At 38.1% G+C, this 12620-nt stretch overlaps 1 protein-coding gene across 1 annotated transcript in view; it reads left to right on the forward strand.

Moving 5' to 3' along the window:
- The window catches only part of LOC113237615 (mediator of RNA polymerase II transcription subunit 13), a 107653-nt gene that overhangs the window by 77536 nt on the left and 17497 nt on the right, over positions 1-12620 (forward strand). Inside the window, exons 4-9 of the mRNA XM_026474211.1 lie at positions 4965-5048; positions 5988-6160; positions 6660-6793; positions 7683-7820; positions 10485-10573; positions 11530-11643. Of these exons, the coding sequence (XP_026329996.1) occupies positions 4965-5048; positions 5988-6160; positions 6660-6793; positions 7683-7820; positions 10485-10573; positions 11530-11643 (732 nt within the window). The remainder of the gene's footprint in view (positions 1-4964; positions 5049-5987; positions 6161-6659; positions 6794-7682; positions 7821-10484; positions 10574-11529; positions 11644-12620) is intronic.

Genomic DNA, 12620 nt, shown 5'->3' on the forward strand with positions numbered 1-12620 from the left:
TGAAAAGAGCAATCCCTAGAGTTTCTTGCTCGTTCTTCTCAGGGAGGTAGTGAACAAGCAGTAGCTTAAATGTGACGTTTTCAAGTGTAAATTTATTTTACCTATGCATTGACTTACAAATAAATGGTCGACGGGTCTAATACAAAAACCACGAAAAACATGTCCCAAGTCAACTTATTCGAAATTTAAATTGTAATGTCATCGCAGTATCGCGCTGTCAGTCGAACAAATGAAGACTAAAGCGGAGTTTGGCGCTCTGTATACGATTTTAGCGCCTTACAAGTGCGGACACTTTTTAGCGCGGACCCGACGTCCATATAATTGTAAGTCAATGTACCTATGGAATAAATAATCTTTGACTTTGACTCCTACAAGGCAGAGATGGCCTCATACGGCAATTTATTTTAATGAAAGTAAGCTCCTAAGTAAATTGTAATTAGTAAATGTATATGAGAATCATCATTGTGTGCTGTTTCATCACCTTGATATTCAATTATTTTTTTGTGTTATTACTTCCTCTAATTTGTTATAATTATTAATACAAATAATTCCTTCGATCCGAATTGGATTCGAACCAGGGTCTTTTAGCAAACCGTGCTAGAAACAGTAGCTTTGGTAGCAGTAGAGCTCCTTGTGAGAGAGTCGGCCTGGGAAAACCTTAACTATTTCTGCCGCCAAGTAGTAAAGTCAGCATTACTGTGTTCCGGTTTTGAAGGGTAAAGGTGCTGGTGAAATAACGGCAGTGGCAGTGCCCCTCAGATCTTTGCTTTGCGTGGCACAGCAACTGTTATAGACAGGCGTGTAGCTTCAGGCGCACGACTTCTTCGTCCCGTCACTTGATATTATAAAAAATAAGTTAACTATTGTTAACCCTGTATGGATTTTATCCGTATTATTGGAACACAAATACAAAGAACCCCGAGCAAGCAGCTTAAATCCCCCATGGTTCGGCTCATCAACCCTCTCTGTATGTTTGAGAGTCACGAGGAGGATTGCAGAGCTAACGACCAATTAAGAAGTATTTTCTGTCCGAGATGGGACACAAATTAAAGACGGGTGTGAAAGAAGTGTTTATTACGCCATCGATTATGTATGAAATTACGATTATATTATTAAGTTTAATTACTAACTATAATTTAATGACTGTAGGTAAACAGAGTTTTTATTCTATTGAATTTTCTATCAAATAACTGTATTTTTTGTTTACTGCCTTTACTATTACCAAGACGGGTAGCCAGAAGTGCACTGGCACAGTATTTTCCTAATTTGAAACTGAAACTGCCTCCGTGGCCGAACGGTTACCATGCCGGACTGCCATGCAGAGGTCCTGGGTTCGATTCCCAGCTTGGAGAAATATGTGTATGGCCTACATTTATTTCTCTCGTGAGTTTGGATGTAATTTGTGGTTGTCTATGTGTGTGTCCATGGCACCCGCGACACAGGGTTTCCCTAATGCGGGGCTATGTTGAGTGTGTGCGTTATTATTATTATAAATTTGGGCTCCTGTTTCCCGTATCTGAGCTGTAAGTTCTATTATTTACTTATATTTTAACCGACTTCAAAAAAGGAGAATGTTCTCAATTCTTCTCAAATATAAATTGAGCCTTACGGCGCTGGTGAAGTTACAGGCACATGGGACCTGTCAACTTATTTCTCAGGGTCACGGGCGCAGTGGCAGTGCTCGTCAGATCTTTTCTCGAAAGCTCTTGAGTGGCGCCGCAACTGTTATGAACAGGCGTGTAGCTTACCATCAGGCGCACAGCTTATTCGTCCCGTCACTTAATATTATAAAAAGAAAGACCACGGTGGCCTAACGGCTTATACAGTGGACACTGATCCCGACTTCGATCGCTGTAGGACCACTTCGGAAATGAACTTTTCTAAACTGATTCTGGGTGTTCTGAGAGGTGTCTCAAAGTGTAGTCATAGCACACGTAGTTCCCTAGTTTGAGACCAGGCAATTGTCTGGCATGTTAAGTAGCAGTTACAGTGTAAACTAATGGCTTTATGAAATGAATGAAAAGTATAAAAAATCTAAGTAAAATAGTTTAACAACGAGTAATTATACATTTCCATCATAACTTACACAATCCGAGATTGTTATCACAAGTTTTAATTCACGACCGCTTGATGTTTTTAAAGAGAAACTGTAAGTTTTTATGCGCAAGAGACAATTTAATTCATTGTTGGTAGAGCGGGCGCGCGCGTTGTTTACGACGCGCCGTAGTGCTGCGTGCGCACGCTTAAAATAAACCGCTATTGGTCGGAGTGAGTGATACTTCGCTGTGTACAAACAAACGGGGTTAGATTAAAATATTTGAACTTTCAAATGTTTAACTCTATTTATATTTTTTTAAATACGATTTTATTGCGTTTGTAAAGCTAATGCCTTGTACCATTGGGAAGTGTAAAAAACTATACAGAAATCTCAAACATTTCCACAAAAATTACACAGGAAACAAGGAACCTAACTAATCTAAAGTATGTTAAAAAAATATAAAAGTCATAAATATAATATAATATAGGAAATGAAACTATTTTTCCGGATTTAAATCGCGGTTGACTCAACCGTGACCATGGGACCTGTAAAGGGCCCGAAACGTCGGTTTGTTTGAAAAAACAAATATACACGATTTAAATCCGGAAAAATAGTTTCATTTCCTATGTGTAACAATCGCGAAAACCTAAGAACTCGATATATAATATAATAATTTGTCGATCTGTCATTCTAATCAAGTAAATTTTACGGAATATGCAAAATGAATTAACATTACACAGATCTTCCACCTAAACTAAATTAATTATCCATCCAATTAAATAGATTATTCTTTGGAAATAAATTAACGAACTTCTTAGTCAAGCTGATTTAAAAGTGTTTGTAGAAACCTTTCGCCTTGTGACATTAGTACACCAAAGATGTATTAAAACTAACGCGTAGCAAGTAATAAATAAGTCACTTGCATAATAAACCAGGTGTTGGTATGTCCGTTCGGCAAATGGCTGACTAGGAATTTTGCCGAGAGAGACCGACTGCACCGTATTGCTTAACATAAGGGCATTGTGTTATTTTAAATGCATGTAAAACTTGATAACTTTAAACATATAGATTGCCAGTGCAAATAGCTCCTGTAGATTTTAACTTTGCGTCGAACTTTAATAGAACTTCTTCATATTACTCTCCCTATAATGATTTTTTTACGATACCAAGTAATGAGATGAACAGGTCGCTTATCTGGTGGAAAGCGACACGCCTGTCCATAACAGTTGCAATGCCACTCAGAGCTTCACATCGCAAAGATCTATGGGGCACTCCCACTGCACCCGTTACCCTGAGACATATGTTGACAAGTCCCATGTGCCTGTAATTTTACTTTTTTTTTTATTTTTACTTCAAAACCGGAACGCAGTTATTTCTTTCTTCTCTGGAGCTCTACTGCTACTAGGTACTTAAAGTATCCAAGTTTGCGGACAATTCTTATGATAATAGCATACATACATATATTAATAAATAATAATGAGTTCTTTCTTTAGGTTTATTATAATAGCGAAATGAGACACCAATTCTTCTATAATCATAGCTTCTTTTGTAAATATATATGTATGCAATATAATAAATTATAGATTTTCAATATTTTAAATTTCTACGTTATGTTGTTACTTAGTTAGTAATAAAAGGGATAGACTATGGTCTAATAACAAAATAGCTGACTAAAACTATGCAAGGTGCAATGAGATAAGGCAGTAGTTTAATACAAAACAATTGACCACGGATTATTAGAAGAAAAAAATCTTTGTTATGAAGTTATACAGTGTTGAGCGTTAGGTAATGTGTTATGAACACTTATATAGTAATTTCTGTGTTCGGCTTTTGTATGCTGGCGTAATTTAATTTATTGTGTGTTATATGTGATTTATGTTTGATTTATTTGTACGTGTATGAGTGTGTAAGTGTACTTGTAAAAGTACAAAGTAAACTTCATACGTTGTAAGAACGTCTTGACTTCCTTATTGACACACTTTTGTTATAAATGAATATTATATTTTTTTCATAAATTTTGAAGAATGGCTGTATAGTGGCAATGAGTCAATGTTGCCTACATTGGAAGAGGACAAAAAAGGACATTCTACATAAAATGAAGAAAATTTTTAAAAGCGCTGGATAGAGAATAGATTGATGAATACACGTGAAACAAGAGAGATGTGCAAAGTGTATATCCGTAGTTTCTGGCTGCGTAAATAGAAATCCAAAGGCATACATTGTACTAAATACCTGCAAATATTCTGATGGATTTGGTTGTTCATGATTAAATATTCAATTGAATTTTTTATATTTTAAAGTGACGGGAGGAGCAAGTCGTGTGCCTGGTGGTTAAGCTACACGCCTATCCATAACAGTTGTAGTGCCACTCAGGTCTTTCAATCGCAAAGATGTGAGGGACACTGACCCTGCACCTTGCACCCTGAGACATAAGTTGACGAGTCCCATGTGCCTGTAATTGCACCAGCAACTTTACCTTTCATAACCGGAATGCAATAATGCTCAACGTCACTGTTTGGCGGCAGTACTTCCCTGGACTAATTCTTTCACAACGGACTCTACTGCTATTAAACTTCTGTGTTAATAATCGTTGACTATCAGTAAACTTCTCCGCGTGTACCAAATGACATGTACTAACTATAATGATTAATATGAAGATGGAACACAAAGAAAATTTCCTTCAATCTGATAGGATTTGAACCAGTGTCTTTATACCAAACTAGGGCCACATCTCTACCAACTGAGCTGTATTCGATGGGTCCTAAGTATAAGGGCCAAACTAACAATTTGATCATTTTCACTTTTTTGTGGGTAATGCTTCGGTTTATAATAAATTATATAAGTCGGCAAACTTTTCAAATTCCTCCACGGGTTTGTTACAGATCTTTTGTATTAGATTTTTTTAAGTATTGTTTTCTATTTTCAGATGCCTGTTGTCGCGGGACTTCGTGAGGCTCGGCAAGTGGTTTGTTCAGCCCTACGATGGCGACGAAGAAGACGTCGGAAAAAGGTAGCTTTCTCTTCGTCTCAAATAATAATAATAATATTATATAACGCGCACACACTAGTAAACCCGCACTAGGGAAACCCTGTTTATAAATAATATATATTGCATTTACTAAATAGTGAGATTTGAATGACAATAAGTTTTAATTTGAATTATTCAATGAATGATTCAAATATTGTTAGTTATTGCACATTAAAAAAAACAATGATAACACAACGCAACAAATTAGCAAAAGGGTTCAAAATTTCTCTCTTAACTAGTCATTATCGCATCACTGCTAAAGACTACATTCCTGTGCTCATATTTGCAAATCCTTGTACGTAAACATAATACAATAACCGTTGTTTTAAATAAATACTCCTAACTGTATTTATTATATATAGTGGAAGTAAAATTTGAGGCAGTTTCCGTAGACTGTTTGCAAATGTAGTTGGCAACAACTACACACAACTTCCTAGATTAATTCTGAAGATCTCTGTGTTGATCCCAGTGAGACAAGTGGGCTTAACTTCGTTCCTCTTCATACATTTTGTGTTTTATCTGAAACCCATAGCATTTTCACAATCCACACCATTTAAGTTAAAAACAGATAAATATAAGTTTCTGCCTGCGTTATACAGAAAACACATTGGTTAATCGGTGTACCAAAGAAATAATTGTACAAATGCATAAAATTAATATAATAATAACACCATCATCATTCGAACTATTATATATGTGGTGCTGGTGGGCACGGGTCCCCTCGGAATGATTTTATTATAATAAATACGTCGCAAATCCCACTGTAACATTATTATGTATGTTATTTATTTTGGATTCTCGCCTCTCCCGTAGTCTAAAAGATAAATTTAGAATTTTTAAGGGGAAAAAAAAGTTCTTATCAAGATCTTGCACAATATCCTAAAGACTGTTTTTAATAGCTTTTTGATAAATTATTTCCAGTCCATGGCACCTGTCGTTCTCGTTCGCGTTTTTCCTGCACGGCGAGAGCACGGTGTGTGCTTCAGTAGATGTCCGGCAACACCCACCGGTGCGCACGCTGACGGCCAAGCGGCGCGCGAAATTGCAGCGGCACGCTGCTTCTACCTCGCCCGATCATAACAACGATGCTAAAGGTAAACATTGTTAACTGAAAGGTCTCTTACAGATTTTACAGGCAATATTTGATGACTTGACTTAAGTAGACCAACTAGTAAGATAGTGGACGCTATGTGACGAGGTTCCAAATTTTTTGGTGAATTCGTTCTGAATTCGAAAAACAAAATTTTCTAAATTTATCCCGTTCTTGGGCTTTTTAAATGCTCTTTGTTTCGTGCCACTATAAAAACATAATATCTTTCATAAATATTTTTTTATTTGAGTTTTCATGTTTTGCCCACTTAAATGCCTAGCCTATAAGTACGGAAACTTACTTTTCTCGGTTTTACCAGGATTTTCGAGAATGCACCGAATCTACGTTTTTTCCCGGGACGCGCACAACCAGCGGGACTGAAAGCCCCTATTCTCATGTGACTTTTCTGTATAGTGTCCCGTATTCTCGTTACTTTGTTCTGGCACAGGTCAGAATATCATAAATGAAACATTTATTTAATATTTTTTTTTTTATTATTTCAGTGATCCTTGCGCCATTCGGACTGGAAGGCACGATTACAGGTCGGGAGTGGAGCGATAGTGACACGGAGACCTCACGGCTACTGGACGCGTGGAGGCAATTGTACCCATTGGAACAGGGCTGCGGCGCTGTTGAGGTACATAAAGCATAAAAGTAACATAATGTACAATACCAGGCCGTAAACATTACACATCGGGAAAACTCGGGAATCACGAATGTTTCCGAGTGCTGTTGCCGTGTCTATAAGTTTTTGCATTAATGACTAATGTATTTATGACAATGAAATATGAAACTATTAGTCAATACCTAAAGTCAAAGTTATTGACAACGCGTTTGTTTTCCCGATAAATTTATATTTACTGCCTGTTGCCGTAAATAGGTATGATTTGCAATATTTGTTAGTAGTTATTAATATTTGTTAACTCGATGTTATAGTTCTTTTGTCACTGTTAATTGAAAAAAAGTTTGAATATGAAATGTCCTTAGATATTTAATACTTCGGTTACACCGCTAGATGGCGCCATTTTTTGGAATTGTTTCCTACGTCGCGGTGTTACAATTTTTCCTTCGGTTAGCTTATAGGAATGCATTTGTGACGTTAGTTGGCTCTAGTGGTATCCATGTCAACCTGGTAGGCCTCAGACCTGCTGCTAAGCGTGAAAAGCAAGAATTTTATGGCTTGTTTCTTTGTCCAGCGGCGCAGTCAAGGCCGTCATCAAGGTCAACTTCTTAGTATCAAGTTTTTAGGTTTTTGCGTTAGGTACAACACACATGGGAAACGAAACTATTTTTTCACAGACTCTATAGTCAGCAGTATCATTTCCTATGCTAAATATCATTCAGGCAAAATGTGAAATAATACAGTGATAATAAATGCGTCTTTTGGACTCGCTAGTGATTTGTTTTACTTACTAATAAATATATTTCATAGTGGTTAGTTTAGTACAGATAGCGGTGGCTGGCCCCGCACCACTGCAAGTGGCAGGTAGAGAAGTGGAGTGTGGTAACGCGTTGTTGGCCGGCAGGTGGCGTGCGGCGGCGTACGCATGCGCTACCCGGTGCCGTACGTGCTGGTGACGGAGATGTGCGCGCGCGCGCAAGGCAGCGGCGACGCGTTGGCGCACCAGGCTTTGCAGGCGCTGACCACGCCCAGCCCGCACCAGGTACGCTAATACTAACACAATTTACAACTATTCCCACGGAAGCTGTTGGGAAACAGACATATCCTGAAAGCGTCAGATATGTCTGAGTACACTTCCTATATTATTAAGGAGAACAATTCCAACCAGCTCGAAGACTGGTCTGCGTTCAAAATTTATTTTCTACATCGACAAATAATCAAGCTCCTTACAGTTCGTTCATTTGTTCATTTATTTGCTTTTAAGTTAATTTTTTTGCTCTGGTTTTAATTAAGTAGTATTAAGTAGAATACTACTTAATTTTACTTACTACTTATCAATACAGGAAATGACCTCATTTGAAACCAGATAATTGAAGTGATTGTTGGACATTATGTTTAACTATGATATTGAAGAGTGGGAAAACATACTCCTCAATTGAGCGGTTGAAGGATTATCACTAATTTCAGGTTTCTTACCACGGTATGACTTCTTTTTATTTTCCCGATATTTCGGAACGGTTGCACGCTCCATGGTCACGGATTGACTGGACGGCGGCAGATGACAGCTTTAAGCTTTAATGAGTGACAATGGTAACGCTACAGCAAATCGCGAAGATGGTAGTCGCACAGCGCAAGAGTGTAGACAGATATGTCTGCTCTTAAAGCTGTCATCTGCCGCCGTCCAGTCAACCCGTGACCATGGAGCGTGCAACCGTTCCGAAATATCGGGAAAATAAAAAGAAGTCATACCGTGGTAAGAAACCTGAAATTAGTGATAACCATTTAGTGAATAACCACGAAAGTCTTAAAATCTATAGAGCGGTTGAAGGTTCAAATCCGTGTGCCGAAAACCTGTAACTTAATTTTTTAAACTACGTACGAATTTATAAATATTTTCACTTATGGTGATGAAAAACATTGTCACAAATAAGCTTGCACGATGTCGAAGAGACCATATGAAGTCCCCGACTCGTACTGTCCCAGCATGAGTGACTCTATTGTCAACATTAAACTGCCTCTGAGGCCGAACGGTTACAGTCTTCGGTTAGCAGAGGTCGCAGGTTCGATTCCTGGATCTGGAGAAAATTTGTATGGGCTACATTTATTTCTCTCGTGAGTTTGGGTGTAATTTGTGGTTGTCTATGTGTATGTCCATGGCACCCGCAACACAGGGTTTCCCTAGTGCGGGGCTATGTTGAGTGTGTGCGTTATTATTATTAAGAATCGATACTACAGCAGTTCGAATTTAATTTTTTCCCATACTGAATCGATTCTATATACAAAGACAATAGATTTTACAAGGTAATGAACCTAAGAAACATGGTACAATTAAATTGTGAAAACTGGTGCCTAAAAACTAGGTTGGACCTGTACTATAGCTCGCCAGGTATCCACCATCGGATCCCAACGAACGAATATCATGATGTTTTTGACAATAGTAAGACGTTAAGGGTTAAGCATGATGATATTGAAAACACACTAAGTTATCTGATTGAGGTGGCGCGTGCGTCATTAACTTGTGGGCAGACGTTTTGAGTAATCAAAAAATTTTGATGTTATAATAAAAAAAATCAAATTAAAGTCATGGTCCTGGAGTGTGTTTGGAGTGAGGTGTTAAGACAACAGATTCCGCACTTAACGCTGTATGCAGTAGGCATATGCAACTGCATCTTGGCCCGCCCCTTGTCTAAGGAGGCCAGGATGTTTTATAACGTTGTGTAATTAGCAATACCTAGATTGTAATACCTCAGTAATAATCCTGTGAGGTTGGCAAGATAAAACCCTCTTTAAAAAAAAAGAAAAAAAAAGGCTACTTTTGTGTGTCATGCATCTATGTTTACCTATGTATTGGTTATATTATTTATCTATTTACTTATTTCTATATGATTCAGTAAGCTCCGTCGATCACGGTCAAAGTGCAACTTTAAAAACGACGCTTTGATAGTGATCGGTGAAATTTTCGTGTAGCAAAAGAGCGACAGGGTGTAGATGCCGTGTAGATATAGGTAGATGTTATGTATGTGAATGTTTTAAGGCTAGGTCCACATCATTTATTGTAAAAGAGGATTAGGTAATGAGTAGGAAAAAAAATATTTGCCGTCACTTACAATTAACAATTACATGTTTATTGAATTAGGATGCCCACTTTATTAATCGAATAACAATGCGGCTTATAGCAACAAGAATTTAGTTAAAAAAATAACAAAAAGTAATGGTTACTTGAAAAACAATATCCGATCATTTAAGACATTGTAACTAATCTTAAGTTACTTACATAATCTAACAATACGTATATTACAGTTTAAAAAGGAAGAAAGGTGAAGGCTGTAACAAAATAAAATAACGATATAAAGACAGACATAATCATATAAAAGCACTCAGCTACTTAAATTACATATTTACCAACATAGGATTAAAAAAAAAAAAAAAAAGTTAACATAGATTTCAGTGGTATAACTGGTCAGAATTTGATATGAAGTCGAGCACGTCTGTTCGCTTCGGAAATTTAGTACAGAGTAGCGACAAAATTTCAAATGTAACTGGCCAAGATCCAGAGGAAATGGTGATAAAAAAGTGGGATGACGAAGAAGGAGGTCTCGTCGTCACAGACTTATTAAAAGCGGAAGAGTATTAATTAATTCCCTCTACAATTAATTTGTACGGTCTTTTTTTTTTTTTTTAAATTTAATGTGTCAAAACTTTTCAGCCAGCGGAGATCTGCTTCAGCGAGTCGGGAGGCGGCGATCGCGAGGATTTCCTCGACCCGACCCGAAAGACCAACTGCACCTGCGCGAAGTGAGTCCCGTTTGTCGCATTGAGATTGCCTAGTTTGTATGTCTTACGGGCACGGGCTCTGATGGTTACGCGGTTTTGGTGCCCTTTCTCATTTATATTAACTTTACACGAACAACTCTCATGGTCCAGTGTAATAGTTACATACAACATTACGTAAACATTCTACTCCCGAGTATATAAGAGTTTTAAATCTAGTATCTTTGTACTTGATGGTATTTGTAACTATTAAATTAACTATATTAGCTATTAGCTAACTGGTTATCTAAAAACTTCGGTTATTTAAAACTGTAACACATAATAATTGTTACTCATATTTACTATTATTTAGAATGATATATAACCTAATAATGATTAATGAGAAACGGCATTTAAAATCACGTCGATCACTGCGCACGCGACCCTAATTTGTTTTTAAGAGTAGCTAGGCGCTAGAAGTAGTTACTTTTGTGTGTCATGCATCTATGTTTACCTATGTATTGGTTATATTATTTATCTATTTACTTATTTCTATATGATTCAGTAAGCTCCGTCGATCACGGTCGAAGTGCAACTTTAAAAACGACGCTTTGATAGTGATCGGTGAAATTTTCGTGTAGCAAAAGAGCGACAGGGTGTAGATGCCGTGTAGATATAGGTAGATGTTATGTATGTGAATGTTTTAAAGTTTATTTATAGTTACTATGTAGACGTAAGCCGTAGAGGGATGCAAAGCTTCGCCAATAGAGACTATTGGCTCGAGTACGAGTTGAAGGAATCGATCCTGAAGCGCCTCGATCTCTTCAACGTCTTCGACGAGAACGTGCAAGCTATTTTCATACTTTATTTTGACTACACCCGAGTCCCCCGCGCACCGTTCTCGTCTAGCGATACGGCGACAGAAGCGAAGTGTGAGGAGCGCTTGCACGGGGTCGGGTCGGGGCGGGTCGGGGCCCGTCTGCTAGCATGTGGTGGTGCAGGTGGCGGCGGCGGCGCGTGGTGCGCATGTCGCGGCCGCAGCCCTTCCACCGGCGCCGCGCGCGCGCCGCTCAGCCCGCGCACGCGCACAAGCCGCACAAGGCCAACGCCCATGCGTGAGTACTCGCCGCTCACCACACACCGCCCATCGCCCATCGCTCTCTGTCGGACTGACGTGTCTCCTTCGCCTCGAAAGTCCCGGCTTCTCACTCCTAATGTGTCATTTGCAATGCGTAAATTGATTTCCAAACCCATTTTCGGTCCAATGAAAAAAAAACGGAGAAACATCAACCTTACTGCGATAACCGTCGGTGCTATATCACGAACAGCCTTTCATACCATACATCACATACGAAACACATCAACATTATCATGTAACACTGCCGAAAACAAGCCACAAAATAATGCAATGCTTTACATAGTGCATGATATGAATGCCTATAGAAATATTGTATACTATTATATTTATATTGCATCGTAGACTTCTAGTGCATGATTGAATTGCCTGTTAATAAAATTGCATGTTTTGTGTCTTTACTTTTTAACCTTTATACATTGACTTACAATTATATGGACGTCAAAAAAGTGTCCGAACTTATAGGGCGTTAAAATCGTATAAAGAGCGTCATTTACGCTTTAGTCTTCGTTTGTTCGACTGACAGCGAAGCAAGCAAAATTAGACAGTACTGCGATCACATTACAATTTAAATTCAACGTTTTAGCTTTTTCATATTCCTTTACATGTACCTTTAAATAGGTTGACTTCGGACATTTTTTTCGTGGTGTTTGTATTAGACCCGTCGTCCATTTATTTGTAAGTCAATGCCTTTATATCAAAGTTTTTAACTTAAGAAAGAATACCACCATAAAAAGCGTGACAAACAACCTTGTGTATTCCATTGTTTTACAGTTTTTTGTTCCTTATATACGTCTAAAAGAAGTTTTTAAATCACAAGCAGAGGGCACATTAAAACACGATAAAAACTGTTACATTTAGTACGCATGGGGATGTAACTTACAACCTAAACGGAAAAATGTCATTTTGTTTTTAATTGAAAACGCACGCCTGGTCACAATATTACCTGATGTTAGG

The sequence above is a fragment of the Hyposmocoma kahamanoa genome, unplaced genomic scaffold (assembly GCF_003589595.1).
Source record: "Hyposmocoma kahamanoa isolate Upper Pololo Valley unplaced genomic scaffold, ASM358959v1 93, whole genome shotgun sequence".
Taxonomy (NCBI): Eukaryota; Metazoa; Arthropoda; class Insecta; order Lepidoptera; family Cosmopterigidae; genus Hyposmocoma; species Hyposmocoma kahamanoa.